We start from the raw sequence: 18,167 nt of genomic DNA, 5'->3' as shown, positions 1-18,167 counted from the left end.
TTACCATTTAAGTGTAATGAGATCATCGTACCGCTACGATGAAAGTGGGTAACTTGGCGATAACCAACCCGGAATTTGTTGAATAAAAAAAAAAAAAGGCAGACCGTAACCACGCAGATGCGCATTAGCGACCACGGTCAAGCCCAAAAACAAAAAAGAAGTAGATCAATTGAGAGACAGACAGAGGTGGTTGAGTTATTAAAGGATGCTTGTAAGGAAAAAGATAGATCAAAAAAAAGAAGGCAGACCAAAGAGCAGGCAGGTAAGATGAATGTAATGTAAAGAAATAAAAAAAAAAGTTAAATCAAAGGGATCCCTTTATAAGAAAATGAATCACCCTTGCAATTATGAGCTAATTTTAGTAGATAAAATGATGAGACAAGATGTAAGCGAGTTTTATCATTTTTTTTTTAAATATTAGCAACATTTCTATCTTTATATCGTATCTAATTCATCATCATTTTTTTTTAAATATTAGCGACATTTCTATCTTTATATCGTATCTAATTCATCATCATTTTTTTTAGTATTAACAACATTTCTTTCTTTCTATTGTATTTATTTTATCATTTGTCTTTTTTAGTACCTACTTTATTATTTTTAGTATCTACTTCACCATTTTTTTTTTAGTATTAGCAACATTTCTCTCTTTATTATAAAGTTAATTACATAGATGTTTTACATTAAATTCTATTTATTATTATAATATCCATGTACTAAGTGATACATGATACTGACTTGTTTTTGTCGTGTTTTAGTTTAATGACTAGATTTCTTTTTTTTTTAGTTGTTCTAGTTTAAATGATAGTATGATTGTGCACAGGATACTTATTATTTTATTTTTTAATTTCCATGGGTGATCATCATTATTATTATATTGATTTATCATGTTGGCTGATAAAAGAGTGTTTTGACATTTTTCAAAGAAAAAAAGAAAAGAAAAAGAAGATGTTGTTCTGTCAGAAGGTAACGAGAATGAAGTATTTTGTATTTTATCAGAAATTTGTACAGTGATTGACGACAATGTTTCATCATCCATCATACAATCGTACAATCATCCAACATATAATCATCCATTATCACATATCATCCATCATACAGTTATCCATCATCCATCCTGTAATCATCCAATATACAATCATCCGTTATCACATATCATCAATCATGAATCATCGATCATGAATCATCAATCAATTGATACCTAAAAAAGAATGGACAACACCCAAAGCTGCTAAAAATATGAAAAGCCTATGTTACTTTTATTTTGCGTCTTTTATTTTTAATAAACAAGTTATCATCAATATGTTATGTGTTTTTAATGTACTCTACCGCCATCTCTGAAGCGATATCTGAAAAAGTGGTACTGCGCCATTCATTTTGGGAAAGTACGATATTTTATTTGATAACATCACGAAAAGCATTTTCTTGTGACACGACAAAAAACCTTGAAAACACTGTATAAATAAAATAAATAAATAAATAAAACATGTAAGAATATCAAAGAAATCAACCGACTTAAAGTTTATGGCAGCAGGGGTAATAAAAGAAAAGCCCTTCCGTCAAAGAGTTCCTGATCTTATCTCGTTTTGGCAAAGACTTTTGAAATATTATCCATTTTTGTTATAGTAACATCTTTCTATTTTTTTTTTTTTTTTGGATCATTGAAAGGGAGTCATTACATCTAATAGAAAGAAAAATCAAATAAAAAGGTTAGAAAAGTTCTGTAAAGATAGAATAGTGAGACAATATTAGTGATAAAGATTTATTATTGATTTTGTTTCTGTCGCTTTTTTTTTTTCTCTTCCTTTTTTCTATTTCTTGACTTTTGATGACGATGATAAATCAATATCATCTATTGCTTTTCGTCATCACTTTATGCTTTATTCATCAGGTGCAAAATGATTCATTACCTCCAGTCTATAAACATGGTAAATAATAATTATAATAAAAATAAAATTAACTTTCTTTAATCATAACCTTTTTTTTTTTTGATCTAGGGTGTGTGATTCTAGCTAATCAAAAGATTTATTGTTATGGAGGTGCTAATCGACAGGGTACTGCTAATAGTTCGGATGCAACCTATTCATGGTTCGATAGTGAAATTTACAATCATCATGTCTATCTTGATGTTTCCAGACCACTGAATGTATCTGCTGCTAATACACAATGGCAACCTGTCCCTCCACCCAGTTATGATTTTCAACTGGAACCACGCTGTGATTTTGCCATGGTCAATCATAATGGTACTTCCTATACTATCGTTGGCGGTTCTACTTCCACCAATCATGGTGATCAAAGTCTTGTCAATATCACTGTGGTCTACGTAGCAGATTTCAATTTTTGGGAAACCATAATCGAACCCGAGGACGCTTCATATCCCACATTTAACGACTCTTTGGCTACTCGAATGTTTGGTGTTCGTGGTGTGAAAATCAGTAATTCAGAATATATGATCGCTGGCGGTATTCCGTAATCTTTTTTTTTTTGGAAACCATAAGAAACTGCAAACTCAATTTTTTTTCTTTCTTTCCTTTCTTTCTTTGTTTTTCTTCTTTCTTTTAGTCCTAATAATAATACTGTCATTCAACCATACACCAACTATATCGATGTCCAGTCAAATGTACGTATAAATAAAAAGGGAAAATTCAAATTTTAATTGACGTAGTAATCATTTTCTTTTTTCTTTTCTTACCCATCTATGCTAATCGTATTCAGGATTCCAATTGGGAAAATTCGACATCTTACGATGTTCCTATTATAAATGGAAATATGGTGAATCCAGAACCGTAAGATGTCTCAGTTCTTTTTTTTTGCATTAGTTGTTATAAGACTAAATCTCAACCATATTCTTTTCTTTTGTCTTGATTATTAGTTCACGTATTTTTCGTACTGCTTTAGCTACAAGTCTCAATGGCTTTGTCTATTTCTTTGGTGGGGTCCGACCTAAGAATGCCGCACAGAACTACGACTATATGGATAAATACCTGGATTATTATACTTTTGACACCTTGGTTATTTTTTGTCCTTCCCAAAACCAAACATTCAATCTTGTCAAGCCTAATGATGGCCCCAATGTCCCGAGTCCTCGACAGCTCCATACCGTGACTAGTAGTAAGTGTCCTAACAGGAAAAAAAAAACTGATATTATCCAAGCAAACTATTGAAAAACACCTTTGTATTGTATCGTTATCTAGTTCCAAATACAAGCAAGATGCTTCTTTATGGCGGTGTCAATGGTGGTGGTGGTAAATGATAAATATAGCTGCGTATATGTCATTCATCGTCTTCTTTTCTAGCCAACCTTGATTTTTGTTATATCTATGATGTAGCAGGCCAAATTTGGAGTATTGCCAATTTTACCAATGGTGATGGTGCTGGACGTCGGTATGGTCATCAAGCGGTGATGGTGGGCAATGAATTGCTCTATATTATTGGAGGTATCGATATCACCAACACTGTTCAAAACGATGTACATATCTTGAATGTCACCAGTTTGACATGGTTGAATGGATCCTACACTAATACCTACGATCAAACGAATAGTGGCTCTTCATCAAGCGACAACAATGGAACTGGATCATCATCTCTTAGTGAAGGCGCTATTGCTGGTATTGTTATTGGTTGTGTCGCTGCTGTAAGTAGGATATAATATATATAAAAGGACTTGATAACTATTGTTTCTAACATCCATACATCAACCTAGGTGACTTTAGGGACCGTATCCGCTGTGATTTTTTATATGCAAGGACGCAACAAGAAAAAACTATTATCTTCTAGTGCTATCGCTACTGATTTTATTCCTCCTACTACGAAGTCGTCAGTGATGGCAAATACTCCTGGATCCGTTGGCGGTTCCACTATGCTTCATTCACCAAATCCTCCTGCTGATGGTAGACATGATCAAGCTCCTTCTCTCACTACTGGAAAACCAAACATGAATTAGATCTTCTTCGTCTGTCATCTTTACTTTTTATGTCATATCTACTATCTATTCCCTACCCCCACAGTGATGTCTAGTTATATCCTCTGACTTATTCCTTTTTTTTTTTTTTAATAAAAATAATTATGTATTCTTTCAATAGAGTTATGATTATCTATTAACGAATGACGGAAAATATGAATAGGATGAAAGCATTATATTAGGAAAATCTGCGTGATTCTCCATACTCAATAATTAAAGTGATCGCTATACTTGAATACTTAGGTGGTAATACTTTTTTTTTCTGATCACGCTAACATCCTTCTTTTTTTTTTTTTTTTTTTTTTTTTTTTTTTTTTTGTATATGTGATTTGAACCTTTTGTGTCGCATACAAGGCCACTAAAAAGAAAGAAATAAAAAGCTAGAGTGGGACAGAAATAATTACAGAATGTGGCGCGGTGGGCATCTTTAAGGTACAGAGTTTAACTTTTTTGTTTCCTTTTTTTTTTCTTCTTCTTCTCTTTGTTTGTTCTATTTTATGATTTCTTCTTTTATCAAGTGATGATCCATCCATTCAGTTTACTGGTTTTCATCATCACTTTATGTTTTATTTGTGTGCAAAGTGATTCGTTACCTCCATTGTATAAACATGGTAAATGATTCTCCTTGTTTGATCTAAAAGAAAAAAGTTATTAACAATGAGAAAGCAATGATCTAGGATGCGTGATTTTGGCCAATCAAAAGATATATTGTTATGGAGGTGCTAATCGTCAAGGAAATGCAGGTTTCTCAAATCAAACTTTATCATGGTTCGATAGTGAAATTTACAATCATCATGTCTATCTTGATGTTTCCAAACCATTGAACGTATCTTCTGCCAATACACAATGGCAACCTATTCCGCCACCCAGCAACAATTTTCAACTGGAACCACGTTCTGATTTTGCCATGGTCAATCATAACGATACAGGATACACCATCATTGGTGGTTCTGGACCTTCCACCAATCATGGCGATCAGAGCCTTATCAATATCACTACAACCTATGATTCAATTTTGAATGCTTGGAAAACCATCAAACCTTCAAACACATCTGCACCCACATGGAACATGTCGATGGAAGTGCAAACGTTTGGTGTTCGGGCCGTCAAGGTGAATAGCACTCAATTCTTTATCGCTGGCGGCGTTCCGTAATCATCCCCCTTTTTTTTAAAAAAAAAAAAATCATCCCAGGAACTCATTTTTTTTTCTTTTCCTTTTCTTTCCTTCCTTTTTTTTTTTCTTTCTTTCTTTTTCATAGCCCTAATAACAATACTATCATTGAAGCAAACACCACTTATGTCGAGGTCGATTCAACTGTACGTTCAAATAACGATAAAACAGAGATATATCTATTGTATGAACTAACCATCCTCTTTTCTTTTTTTTTCCTTTCTTGTGCATATTTTTGTTTTCATCAGGATCCCAATTGGGGTACCATGAATGTCTTTACTGATCCTATTACAAGCGGCGGCAACCTGTTTCCTGAAACGTAAAAATGCTTTTTCGTTATATTGTTGACTTGATATTCTAACTCTATATTCTCTATATCTTATTGATTGTTTTTCATTAGTTCGCGTATCTACCGGCCTGCTTTAGCTACAAGTAGGGATGGCAATGTCTATATCTTTGGTGGAGCTCAACCATTCAATGTCACAGACAATCGTGATTATATGACTCTCAGAGAATATTATGTCTTCGATGATACAATAGTATGGTATCCATTCAAAAACCAATCATTCAACACCGTCAAGGCCAGCAATCCAGATAGTGTTCCCACTCCTCGAGAACTTCATACAGCTACTAGCAGTAAGTACTCCAAAAAAAAAAAAAAGGATGATCTTCTCGGCAACGGTACTACAAAGCAATCATTGATCTATTTTTTTTTTTTTTTTTTTTTTACCTACCTCTATTTTATTTAGTTCCTAATACAAGCACAATGCTTCTTTATGGTGGTGTCCTTAGCGATGGAGGTATTACATATTTGCCAGATAGATCCTGTTATTCAACTTTTTGTCTCACTATTTTCTGTATTTTTCATTGTAGCCAGTCGTGATTTTTGTTATACCTATGATACTGCGTCTGGAATTTGGACTATAGCCAACTTTACGAATGGTGATGGCGCTGGACGTCGATATGGTCATCAAGTGGTGATGGTGGGCAATGACTTGCTTTACATTATTGGAGGTATCGATATTACCAACACTGTCCAAAACGATGTACATATCTTGAATGTCACCAGTATGACTTGGCTAAATGGATCCTATACCAATACTTACGATCAAATGAACGGTATCTCTTCTTCATCTGACGACAACAGCAATAATAATAATGGAAATGGATCATCATCTCTTAGTGGAGGCGCTATTGCTGGTATTGTTATTGGATGTGTTGCTGCTGTAAGTGGGATAATATATATATATATATATATATGGATGACTTGAGGACTGTTATTTCTAACATGCATATATCCATCCTTTTAGTTGGCTCTAGGTACCGCGGCTGCTGTGATCTTTTATATGCAACGCAAAAGGAAGGAATTGTTGGCATCTGGTGCTGCTCCTGCTGGCTTTGCTCCCACGACACCCTCGACGACAAAGAATACAAAGGAATACAACACGACAAATACTCCTGGATCCCCAATCAATGATGGCTCCACCACTCTTTATTCATCAAATCCTGCTGAAGGCACATCTGGTCACGTTCCTACTCCTGGCACCATAAAACCGAGCATATAGTAGCTTCTGCCACCTCTACGTTGTATTTTTTTTTATATACCTACCGTCTATTTTACACCATCAATTTTCTTTATTCCCTTTTTTTTATATTTTAATAAATAAAAATAGTCTATCTATTCTAACATAGTCTATCTATTCTAACAATTGGTTACGGGCTGGTGACAGAGAAAGGATCGTTGATTATGGATGAAAAATTTGATATTCCTGAACGGGTTTTCTATTATACAGTAGCATCTACTTTAAGTTTTTTTTTTTTTTCGCAAAACCCATGATTCGGTTCCAACAAAAAAAATATCTCTCTCTCAAGACCATGGATAAGTCCCAAACTTCATAGCCTAACCATAAAAAGGTGAATACATTAACCACAAAAAGAAACAAAAGAAATGGTGATCTGATGTCAAGTTAGGAACGATCATTTCTTTGAATGTTTATAAAATGAAAAAAGTACAAAAGAAAAAAAAGGGGGAATTCTGTATTTGACAAACCTATAGAGAACGAAAGTGGGTATTCCCTCAAGTTAATTTTGTTTTGAACGTACTGCTGGAACTCAAATTACCCTTTTTAATTTAATGATGACATCTTTCTCATTGCTTTCACTTTTTGCACTATATATATATATATATTTAAAGAAGTGTACTTGAGAAAATAAGATTTGAAGGTGGGACAGATAAGGTTACAGTATGTGGCGCGGTGATCAAAGAAGTCCAATCTTAAAACACAGTTTCCTTTACTTCTTTCATCTTTTCGTTTCTCTTCTTCCTTATTATTGTTATTCTTTTTTTTTTTTTTTATCAAATGATAAATCAATTTCATATATTAATTTTCATCATCACTTTCTATCTGGTTCATCGGGTACAAAGTGATTCATTACCTCCAGTCTACAAACACGGTAAATTAAAAAAAAAGAAGAAAAAAAAAAGACGAATACCTTTCATTAATCACGACCATTTTTTTGATCTAGGATGTGTGATTTTAGCCAATCAAAAGATATATTGTTATGGCGGTGCCAATCGTCAAGGAAATTCAGGTTTCTCAAATCAAACTTTATCATGGTTCGATAGTGAAATTTACAATCATCATGTTTATCTTGATGTTTCCAAACCATTGAATGTGTCTGCTGCCAATACTCAATGGCAACCTGTTCCTCCATCCAGTAGTGCCTTTCAACTCGAACCACGCTGTGATTTTGCTATGATCAATCATAACGATACAGGATATACCATCGTTGGTGGTGCTGGTCCTTCTACTAATCATGGTGATCAAAGTCTTGTTAATGTCACTGTGGATTACAACGCAGATTCGAATACTTGGGGATCTCTCAAAAGCACAAACGATTCACAGCCCAAATTGAATATGTCCATGGAAATTCAAATGTTTGGTACTCGTGGTGTGAAAATCAGTAACTCTCAATATATGATCGCTGGCGGCATTCCGTAATTTTTTTTTGGAGGAATTTAAAAAAAAAAGGAACCAGGTACTCACTTTTTTTTATCTCTTTTTCTTCTCTTCCTTTCAGTCCTAATAATAATACCGTCATTCAATCAAACTCTAGTTATGTCTACGTCGAGTCAGCGGTATGTATAAATTAAAAAAAAAATACAAATTATAATTGATGCACTAATCATTCCCTTCTTACACGTCTATGCTCTTCATATTCAGGATTCCAATTGGGGAAGTATGACAGCTTATACTGATCCTATTACAAGAGGTGGCAACATGTTCCCAGAACCGTATGATATTTTCAAATTTTAGATTAATTGTTATAAGACTAACTTATTTTTTTCCCTCTCTTTGATTATTATTTAGTACGCGTGTTTACCGTGCTGCTCTGGCAACAAGCGGTAATGGCAATGTCTACTTCTTTGGTGGTATGCGCCCTATCAATGCCACACGCAACTATGATTATATGGATTTCAGAGGATATTATACTTTTGATTATCTGCTCGTATTTTACCCATCTCAAAATCAAACGTTCAACTCTGTTAAACCAAGCAATCCTGACAGTTCACCCAGTACTCGAGAACTTCACACCGTGACAAGTAGTAAGTATCCAAAACGGATTCCTTGACAACGACTATTTCATGACAATGACTGATCAACTCTCTATTTCTATCCAGTTCCTAATACAAACAAGATGCTTCTTTATGGTGGTGTCAGCAATGGAGGTATATTATACACGTAGACTCTCACATAAATCGTACCATTTATCCTTTTTTTTATTTATTTATTTATAGCCAATTTTGATTTTTGTTATACCTATGATACTGTATCTGGACTTTGGACTATAGCCAACTTTACCAATGGTGATGGTGCTGGACGTCGATATGGTCATCAAGCCGTGATGGTGGGCAATGACTTGCTTTATATCATTGGAGGTATCGATGCCACTAACACAGTCCAAAACGATGTACATATCTTGAATGTCACCAGTATGACATGGTTGAATGGACCCTATACTAATACTTACGATCAAATGAATGGTGTCTCCTCCTCATCCGACAACAACAACAATAATAATAATAATAATAATAATGGAAGTGGATCATCATCTCTTAGTGGAGGTGCTATTGCTGGTATTGTTATTGGATGCGTTGCTGCTGTAAGTAGGACGAAATACGTATGAATGACTTGATAACTATTATTGTAACATGCATACATCCTTTTTTTTTTTTTTTTTTTTTTTTTTTTTTTTTTTAGTTGGCTCTAGGTACCGCGGCTGCTGTGATCTTTTATATGCAACGCAAAAAGAAGCACCTGTTGGCATCTGGTACTGCTCCTGCTGGTTTTGCTCCTACCACTCCCTCAACGACAAACAATACAAAGGAATACGACACGACAAACACCTCAATCAACGATGGCTCCACCACTCTTTATTCATCAAATCCTGCTGATGGCACATCTGGTCACGCTTCTACTCCTGGCACCATAAAACCGAGCATATAGTAGCTTTTCCCAATCTTCACCTTTACATTGTATTTTTTATACATCTACCGTCTATTTTACAGTTACTTTTCTTTTACCCCCTTTTTATATTATTTTAATAAATAATAAAAATGACCTATTTATTCTGGCAATTGATTTACGTGGTGATGGATGAAATGATGATTTCCCTGAATAGTTTTTGCATTATACAATATTATCTACTTTAAGATTCCTTGTAAAAGCCCATGACTCGGTTCCAACCAAAAAAAAAAAAAAAAAAAAAAAAAAAAGGTGCATCATTGCTATGGATAAAAGTACACATTTTATAGCCTGAACACAAAAAGGGTAATCGAGAGAATGCATTAGCCACAATAAGAAGCAGAAAAAAAGTGTGATCTCAATGTCAAGTTAGGAGCATCTTTTTGGGCTTGTACAAACTGAACAAGATACAAAAGAAAAAACAGAATTCTGTATTTGGCAAGCACATAGAGAAAGAAAGCTTATACTCTCATCAAGTTATCCTAATCCTTATCCCATTTTGAACGTATAGCTTGAACGCAAACTATCATTTTTCATTTTATGATAACATCTTCACCATTACTTTCACCTTTTGCATTATTAAAAAAAAAAAATACTTGAAAAGAATAAGATTTAAAGGTGGGACAAACATGGTTACAGTATATGGCGCGGTAATCAAAAAATTAAAAGCTTAAAGCCTGAGTTTCCTTTGTTTCTTTCATCTTTTCTGTTCTTCTTATTTTTTTATTATTATTATTATTAAATGATAAATCAATTCCATATATTAATTTTCATCATCACTTTCTATCTAGTTCATCCAGTACAAAGTGATTCATTACCTCCGGTCTACAAACATGGTGAGTTAAAAAAAAAATATCTTTTCCTTTTTTCTTTTTCTTTTTTTTCCTTTCTTTACTCACCATGACCACTTTTTTGATCTAGGATGTGTGATTTTAGCCAATCAAAAGATATATTGTTATGGAGGTGCCAATCGTCAAGGAAATTCAGGTCTTTCTAATCAAACTTTATCATGGTTTGATAGTGAAATTTACAATCATCATGTTTATCTTGATGTTTCCGAACCATTGAATGTGTCTGCTGCTAATACTCAATGGCAACCTGTTCCTCCACCCAGCAACAATTTTCAACTGGAACCACGTTGTGATTTTGCTATGATCAATCATAATGATACAGGATATACCATCGTTGGTGGTGCTGGCCCTTCCATTAATCATGGTGATCAAAGTCTTGTCAATATCACTGTGGATTACAATGCAGATTTGAATATCTGGGGTTCCATCAAAAGCCTAAACGATTCACAGCCCACATTGAATATGTCCATGGAAATTCAAATGTTTGGTACTCGTGGTGTTAAAATCACTAACTCTCAATATATGATCGCTGGTGGTATTCCGTAAGTCAGAACTTTTTTTTTCTTTTGGAGGGATCTGGAAATCAAAAAAAAAAAAAAAAAAAAAAAAGGAACCGAGAACTCACTTTTTTTTTTTTGTGCTTTCTTCTTTCTTTTTCCCTTTCCTTTCAGTCCTAATAATAATACCGTCATTCAATCAAACTCTAGTTATGTCGATGTCGAGGCAGAGGTACGTACAAATAAAAAGGAAAAGAAAAAAATACAAATTGTAATTAATGTAAAATAACGATTCTCTTCGTTTCTTTTCTTGCACACCTGTGTTCAACAATTCAGGATCCCACTTGGGCACAAATGACTTCTTACACGAATCCTATTACAAGAGGTGGCAACTTGCTCCCAGAACCGTAAGATGTTTCTTATATTGATTATTACAAGACTAACTCGACCATATTCCTTTTTTTCTCTATATTGGTTGTTATTTAGTTCTCGTGTTTACCGTGTTGCTCTAGCTACAAGCAGCAATGGCAATGTCTACTTATTTGGTGGTACGCGCCCTATGAATGCCACAGAGAACTACGACTATGTGAATAACTTGGGTTATTATACTTTTGATTCTCTGCTCGTATTTTATCCATCTCAAAATCAAACGTTCAACGTCATTACACCAAGTAATCCCGACAATGCTCCCAGTATTCGAGAACTCCACACCGTGACAAGTAGTAAGTATCCAAAATGGATTCCTTGACAATAACTATTCCATAACAATGACTGATCAACTCTCTATTTCTACTCAGTTCCAAATACAAACAAGATGCTTCTTTATGGTGGTGTCAACGATGGAGGTATAATATCTGCATAGCACATAAAGCATATCATTCATAATCTTTTTTTTTTATTATTATTATTTATTTATAGCCAATTCTGACTTTTGTTATACCTATGATACTGTATCTGGACTTTGGAATGTTGCCAATTTTACCAATGGCGATGGTGCTGGACGTCGATATGGTCATCAAGCAGTTATGGTAGGCAATGATTTGCTTTATATTATTGGAGGTATCGATATCACCAACACTGTCCAAAACGATGTACATATCTTGAATGTCACCAGTATGACATGGTTGAATGGATCTTACACAAATACTTATGATCAAATGAACAGCGCCTCTTCATCAAACAACAACAACAACAACAATGGAAGTGGATCATCCTCTCTTAGTGGAGGTGCTATTGCTGGAATTGTTATTGGTTGTGTCGCTGCTGTAAGTAGGATAAAATATAAAAGGATTTGATGACTATTGTTTCTAATATGCATACATTTTTTAGGTGGCTCTAGGTGCTGCGGCTGCTGTGATCTTCTATGCACAACGCAAAAAGAAGAAATCGTTATCATCTGGCGCTGCTCCTGCTGGTTTTGCTCCTACCACTCCCTCGATGACAAAGAATACAAAGGAATACAACATGACGAATAGTTCTGGATCTCCAGCCAATGATGGCTCCACCACTCTTTATGCATCAAATCCTACTGAAGGCACATCTGGTCACGTTCCTACTCCTGGCACCATAAAACCGAGCAAATAATAGCTTTCCCACTCTTCTCCTTTACATTGTATTTTTTATATATTTATCATCTATCTTATTATTTTTCTTTTATCCTCTTTTTATATTTTAATAAATAAAAATGATATATGTATTCTAGTTATTGATGTACTGTTTAATGATGGACGAAATGTTGATGTCTCTAATAGTTTTTGTATTATATATTGTCTTCTTTAAGTTTTCTTGCAAAAGCCCATGACTCGGTTCCAACCAAAAAAAAAAAAAAAACAACCAAACCTATGGGTTAAAGTGCCACAATTGATAGTCTAACCGCAAAAAGATGATCGAGAGAATGCATTAGCCACAATAAGAAACAGAAAAAAGTGTGATCTGAATGTCAAGTTAGGAGTGATCATCTCTTTTGGCTTGTATAAAATTAAAAAGGTACAAAAGAAGAAACAGAATTCTGTATTGGACAAGCCTATAGTAAAGGAAAATAGATACTTTCTCCAGATTGATTTTAATCCTTATCCCATTTTGAACGTACAGCTGTAGACTCTCCTTCTTTCATTTGATAATAATATGTTCATCATTGCTTTTTGCATTATTAAACAGAAAAGACAGGGGTAGTTGAAAAGAATAAGATTAAAAGATGGGACAAACAAAAAGGTTACAGTATGTGGCGCGGTGATCAAAAAAAAATTAAAATCTTAAAACCCGGATTTCCTTCGTTTCTTTCATCTTTTCAGTTCTCATCTTGCTTGTTACTTTTCTTTATTTTTTTTTTCATTATTAAATGATAACTCAATTCCATATATTAATTTTCATCATCACTTTCTATCTGGTTCATCGGGTACAAAGTGATTCATTACCTCCAGTCTACAAACACGGTAAATTAAAAAAAAAAAAAAAAAGAGGAATACCTTTCATTAATCACGACCATTTTTTTGATCTAGGATGTGTGATTTTAGCCAATCAAAAGATATATTGTTATGGAGGTGCCAATCGTCAAGGAAACTCAGGTTTCTCAAATCAAACTTTATCATGGTTCGATAGTGAAATATATAATCATCATGTCTATCTTGATGTTTCCAAACCATTGAATGTATCTGCTGCCAATACTCAATGGCAACCTGTTTCTCCACCTAGTAGTGCCTTTCAACTGGAACCACGCTCAGATTTCGCTATGATCAATCATAATGATACAGGATATACCATCGTTGGCGGTGCTGGTCCTTCCATTAATCATGGTGATCAAAGTCTTGTCAATATCACTGTGGATTACAATGCAGATTTGAACACTTGGGGATCCATCAAGAGAAGAGACGATCAGCCCAAACTGAACGTATCCATGGAAATCCAAATGTTTGGTACTCGTGGTGTGAAAATCACTAACTCTCAATATATGATCGCTGGTGGCATGCCGTAAGTTGAACTTTTTTTTTTTGGAGGAATCTGGAATTAAAAAAAAAAAAAAAGGAACTCACTTTTTTTTTTTTTATCTCTTTTCCTTCTTTCAGTCCTAATAATAATACTGTCATTCAAACAAACTCTAGTTATGTCTACGTCGAGTCAGCGGTATGCATAAATAAAAAAAAAAATACAAATTATAATTGACGTACTAACCATTCTTTTCTTTTCTTACACATCCATGCTTATCGTATACAGGATTCCAATTGGGGAACTATGAAAGTTTACAGTGCTCCTCTTACAAGAGGCAATGACTTGCTACCAGAACCGTAAGATGTTTCTGATTTTTTTTTTAATATTGATTATTACAAGACTAACTCTCGACTATATTCTTTTTTTTTTCTTTCTCTTTATACTGATTATTATTTAGTTCTCGTGTTTACCGTGCTGATGTGGCTACAAGCAGCAATGGCGATGTCTACTTATTTGGTGGTATGCTCGCTCTGAATGCCACAGAGAATTACGATTATATGAATCCCAGAGGGATTTATACTTTTGATACTCTCTATGTATTTTATCCATCTCAAAATCAAACATTTGGCCTCGTTAAAGCAAGCAATCCCGACAATGCGCCCAGTACTCGAGAACTGCATACAGTGACAAGTAGTAAGTGCCCCAAACACATGGATTTCTTGACAATAGCTATTCGATAACAAGGACTAATCAACTCTCTATTTCCACCCAGTTCCCAACACAGACAAGATGCTTCTTTATGGGGGTGTCACAGATGATGGAGGTAAATGATAAATATATGTATATATACTAAACCCTATCATTCATCCTCTTTTTCTTTTTTTTTTATTTATAGCCAATCCTGACTTTTGTTATACGTTTGATACTGTATCTGGACTTTGGAGCGTTGTCAATTTCACTAATGGCGATGGTGCTGGACGTCGATATGGTCATCAAGCGGTTATGGTAGGCAATGATTTGCTTTATATTATTGGAGGTATCGATATCACCAACACTGTCCAAAACGATGTACATATCTTGAATGTCACCAGTATGACATGGTTGAATGGATCTTACACCAATACTTATGATCAAACGAATAGTGCCTCTTCATCAAACAACAACAATAATAATAATGGAAGTGGATCATCATCTCTTAGTGGAGGTGCTATTGCTGGTATTGTTATTGGTTGTGTTGCTGCTGTAAGTAGGATAAAATATAAAAGGATTTGATGACTATTGTTTCTAATATGCATACATTTTTTAGGTGGCTCTAGGTGCTGCGGCTACTGTGATCTTTTATATGCAACACAAAAAGAAGAAATCATTATCATCCGGTGCCGCTCCTGCTGGTTTTGCTCCTACAACTCCTCCACCAAATAATACGAAGGAATACAACATGACGAATAGTTCTGGACCCCCGGCCAATGATGGCTCCACCACTCTTTATGCATCAAATCCTACTGATGGTACATCTGGTCAAGCTCCTACTCCTGGTACTGTAAAACCGAACATACAATAGACTTCGATCGTGCTTCTCTTTTATTATATCTTATTATTATTTTTCTTTTGCCCGTTAATATTTTAACAAATAAAAATGGTCCATGTGTTTTAGTGTTTGATTTACTGTTTTGATGATAAAGGATGGATTGTTAATGCTCGATGGAAGGTTACGATGTCCCTGAATAGCCTTTTTTTTTTGTATTATACAGTATCATCTATTTTAAGATTCCTTGTAAAAATGCCTATGAATAGACCGGCATGGTTCCGAACAAAAAAAAAAGGGTGTTACCAATGTTAACTGAACGTGTAACAAAATGAAAAGACTTCGCGTATGTTAGAAATCAGGTCGCGTATGTCGCGTGTGCCACAACGAATTTGCGCGCGAACTCTTTTTTATTTGCATATTAAAAAACTGGCAGCGCAGTCTATTTGGCAAGTCTAAAGAAAAAAAAAACAGATTGATTCTCCATCTCAATTGATTCCTTATTATATTTCGGATACATATAGTAGAACGTGTTGTGCTTTTCCATTTTATGATGTCACCTTTATTATTATTTTTCTTTTTTTTTTACTTTATGCATTACAGAAAAGATGGAAGGAAACAAATATGGTTACAATATGTGGCTCGGTCGGCAATGAATCCCAAGTTCTTAAAACACAGTTTCCTTCATTTCTGTCAACTTTTCTTTTTTCTATCAACTTTTCTTTTTTTCTTTTTTGTCATCTTTTCATTTCTTTTCTCCCTTTATAAGGATGATAAATCAAGTCAATATATTTCTTTTCATCATTATTTTCTATTTAGTTCATCAGGTGCAGAGTGATCCACTGTTTACAGCCTACAAGCAAGGTAAACTTACTAAAATATATGCATAAGTTTTTTTTTTTTTTTTTTTTTTTTTTTTTTTTTTTTTTTTTTTTTTTTTTTTTTTTTTTACTAACGATAATTGTATTTGATCTAGGATGTGTGATTTTAGCTAATGGAAAGATTCGTTGCTATGAAGATACCAATCATGATCCAGTTGTCTCAAATCAAACTTTATCACGGTTCAATAGCAAAATAAACAATCATCATGTCTACCTTGGTGTCTATAAACCATTAAATGTATCTAGTGCCAATACACAATTGCAACCGATCCCTTCAACCAGCGATCTTCAACTGGAACCACACTGTGATTCTTCTATGATCAATCATAACGATACGTCCTATACTATCGTTGGCGGCTCTATTCCTTCCATTCATCATGATGATCTTGTCGGTATTCCTGTGGACGACAATGCAGATTCGAATTCTTGGGAATCCATCAAACACAAAAGCACTACTGAATCCGTATTGAGCACATCTATGGTAACGTCAACGTTTAGTACCCGTGGTGTGATCACTGGCGACATTCCGTAAATCGTTCTCCTCTTTTTTTTTTTTTTTTTTTTTTTTTTTTGTCGTTGTCGTAGTGATCTGATGAACTTACCTTTTTTTCTCTGTTCTTTTATAGTCCTGATGACAATATTTTCATTCAATCAAACGCTAGTTATGTCAATGTCGAGTCAAATGTATGTACAGATAAAAAAAAAAAAAAAAACACACAAGTCATGACTGATGCAGAAACCGCTGTTTTCTTACTCATCTATCATATTCAGGATCCCAACTGGGAAATTATGGAAACATACATTGATCATATTACAAGAGATGGCAATAAGCTCCCAGGACGGTAAGTTGTTCCTCATTTTTTTATAGTAATTAGTTGTTACAAGACTAACTCAACCGTGTTCTTTTATATATATATATATATATTGATTATTATTGAATGGTACGCTCCTACCTATGATACCTCAATCGAACATACAGAAAGTCCTCCCTTTTTCTTTGGCTTTTTATTTTAGACCATTTACTTTAGACTTAATTAGCATGATGCATTACTACATTTTGTTTTTTTTTTAATTGTTATTATTATTTTCACTGTTTTATATTAGAATCAAAATAAAGATCTTTGTATTTTATCAATTGGCGACGGATTCTACGTGATGATGATGATAGATCATTAAAGCAGAATGACTCCAACAATGATTTCCTATGATGATTCTGTGAGGATGAATACCTCAGAAACACACTACATTGAATAGATGTTGGCTAAAAAGCTTTTTTTTTGTGAAGATCGACGATATGTGATGTCAAAATGTATAAAAAGTTTATTGTTTATACAAGAGGCTATTTAAATTCGATACCAAGGGAAGATTCACAATGTATTTGCATAACGTAAGGACAAAGGAAGAGTGATAAATTACAATACCAAGACAAGCTCATTAATCGCCTTCAAAATAACTGTACTATGATCGTCATTAATCATCAAACCAAACGTATTTAAAAAAAAAAAAAAAAAAAAGATCAGTCTTTTGCATTCAATTCTACAAGTCAACCTTTTTTAATGTTTTCTTTAATCAAACTTACATTTTATATTCACTGGCGATAAAGATAGGATTTTCCAGGCAAGCTTTTGCTTGATAGATAAAAACGCTATGTAAGGGGAATCTACTAAAAAGAAAAAGGACAGAAAGTTAAGTACAGTATCCTTCCATACATCAACGTTACTTTTAAATGCATGCTGTTTAGTATCCGTGAATCGTCTTTTAAGGCAAGTTTGTAGTATTGTGACGGTAGGTGTTTCATTCGAACGCTTCGTTTTGTTGAAAAATTTGATT

At 34.1% G+C, this 18,167-nt stretch overlaps 5 protein-coding genes across 5 annotated transcripts; all 5 read left to right on the top strand.

Moving 5' to 3' along the window:
* Window positions 1-1,318: 1,318 nt before the first annotated feature.
* On the top strand, window positions 1,319-3,943 carry BX664DRAFT_369267 (uncharacterized protein; the record flags this gene model as incomplete). Its single annotated transcript, XM_051548608.1, has 9 exons — window positions 1,319-1,360; window positions 1,892-1,928; window positions 1,998-2,469; window positions 2,563-2,620; window positions 2,716-2,786; window positions 2,873-3,111; window positions 3,195-3,245; window positions 3,330-3,634; window positions 3,704-3,943. 9 exons carry the CDS (start codon window positions 1,319-1,321, stop codon window positions 3,941-3,943), a joined length of 1,515 nt encoding a protein of 504 aa, XP_051396367.1.
* A 326-nt stretch (window positions 3,944-4,269) lies between these two features.
* Window positions 4,270-6,907, top strand: BX664DRAFT_40139 (uncharacterized protein). The gene is made up of 8 exons (XM_051549568.1): window positions 4,270-4,572; window positions 4,639-5,110; window positions 5,221-5,266; window positions 5,381-5,451; window positions 5,533-5,768; window positions 5,882-5,932; window positions 6,006-6,358; window positions 6,443-6,907. The coding sequence occupies exons 1-8, from the start codon at window positions 4,482-4,484 to the stop codon at window positions 6,695-6,697; spliced, it is 1,575 nt and encodes a 524-aa protein (XP_051396366.1). The 5' UTR covers window positions 4,270-4,481; the 3' UTR covers window positions 6,698-6,907.
* A 580-nt stretch (window positions 6,908-7,487) lies between these two features.
* Window positions 7,488-9,873, top strand: BX664DRAFT_389216 (uncharacterized protein). The gene is made up of 8 exons (XM_051549526.1): window positions 7,488-7,586; window positions 7,659-8,130; window positions 8,214-8,271; window positions 8,357-8,427; window positions 8,504-8,739; window positions 8,815-8,862; window positions 8,932-9,296; window positions 9,395-9,873. Exons 1-8 carry the CDS (start codon window positions 7,493-7,495, stop codon window positions 9,638-9,640), a joined length of 1,590 nt encoding a protein of 529 aa, XP_051396365.1. The 5' UTR covers window positions 7,488-7,492; the 3' UTR covers window positions 9,641-9,873.
* A 414-nt stretch (window positions 9,874-10,287) lies between these two features.
* On the top strand, window positions 10,288-12,590 carry BX664DRAFT_318186 (uncharacterized protein; the record flags this gene model as incomplete). The annotated part of the gene is made up of 9 exons (XM_051542789.1): window positions 10,288-10,308; window positions 10,450-10,494; window positions 10,606-11,051; window positions 11,181-11,238; window positions 11,343-11,413; window positions 11,493-11,728; window positions 11,804-11,851; window positions 11,925-12,271; window positions 12,336-12,590. The coding sequence occupies 9 exons, from the start codon at window positions 10,288-10,290 to the stop codon at window positions 12,588-12,590; spliced, it is 1,527 nt and encodes a 508-aa protein (XP_051396364.1).
* Window positions 12,591-13,344: 754 nt separating this feature from the next.
* On the top strand, window positions 13,345-17,493 carry BX664DRAFT_318185 (uncharacterized protein; the record flags this gene model as incomplete). The annotated part of the gene is made up of 15 exons (XM_051542788.1): window positions 13,345-13,438; window positions 13,505-13,973; window positions 14,069-14,126; window positions 14,217-14,287; window positions 14,389-14,624; window positions 14,704-14,754; window positions 14,827-15,173; window positions 15,238-15,471; window positions 15,586-15,639; window positions 16,060-16,119; window positions 16,284-16,320; window positions 16,433-16,865; window positions 16,964-17,021; window positions 17,109-17,179; window positions 17,442-17,493. 15 exons carry the CDS (start codon window positions 13,345-13,347, stop codon window positions 17,491-17,493), a joined length of 2,325 nt encoding a protein of 774 aa, XP_051396363.1.
* Between the last annotated feature and the right edge of the window lie 674 nt (window positions 17,494-18,167).

Source organism: Halteromyces radiatus (genome assembly GCF_025201355.1).
Source record: "Halteromyces radiatus strain CBS 162.75 chromosome Unknown BX664scaffold_10, whole genome shotgun sequence".
In the NCBI taxonomy this organism is placed as follows: domain Eukaryota; kingdom Fungi; phylum Mucoromycota; class Mucoromycetes; order Mucorales; family Cunninghamellaceae; genus Halteromyces; species Halteromyces radiatus.
This window is presented reverse-complemented; position numbering and strand designations above follow the sequence as displayed.

Bases quoted from the DNA above. Each gene is read 5' to 3' on its own strand.
- BX664DRAFT_40139 (XM_051549568.1), top strand. From the start codon at position 4,482: ATGATCCATCCATTCAGTTTACTGGTTTTCATCATCACTTTATGTTTT. The intron at 4,573-4,638 runs GTAAATGATTCT...GCAATGATCTAG, and splicing joins ACCTCCATTGTATAAACATG to GATGCGTGATTTTGGCCAAT. The intron at 5,111-5,220 runs GTAATCATCCCC...TCTTTTTCATAG, and splicing joins TTTATCGCTGGCGGCGTTCC to CCCTAATAACAATACTATCA.
- BX664DRAFT_389216 (XM_051549526.1), top strand. From the start codon at position 7,493: ATGATAAATCAATTTCATATATTAATTTTCATCATCACTTTCTATCTG. The intron at 8,740-8,814 runs GTAAGTATCCAA...ATTTCTATCCAG, and splicing joins ACTTCACACCGTGACAAGTA to TTCCTAATACAAACAAGATG. The intron at 9,297-9,394 runs GTAAGTAGGACG...TTTTTTTTTTAG, and splicing joins TTATTGGATGCGTTGCTGCT to TTGGCTCTAGGTACCGCGGC.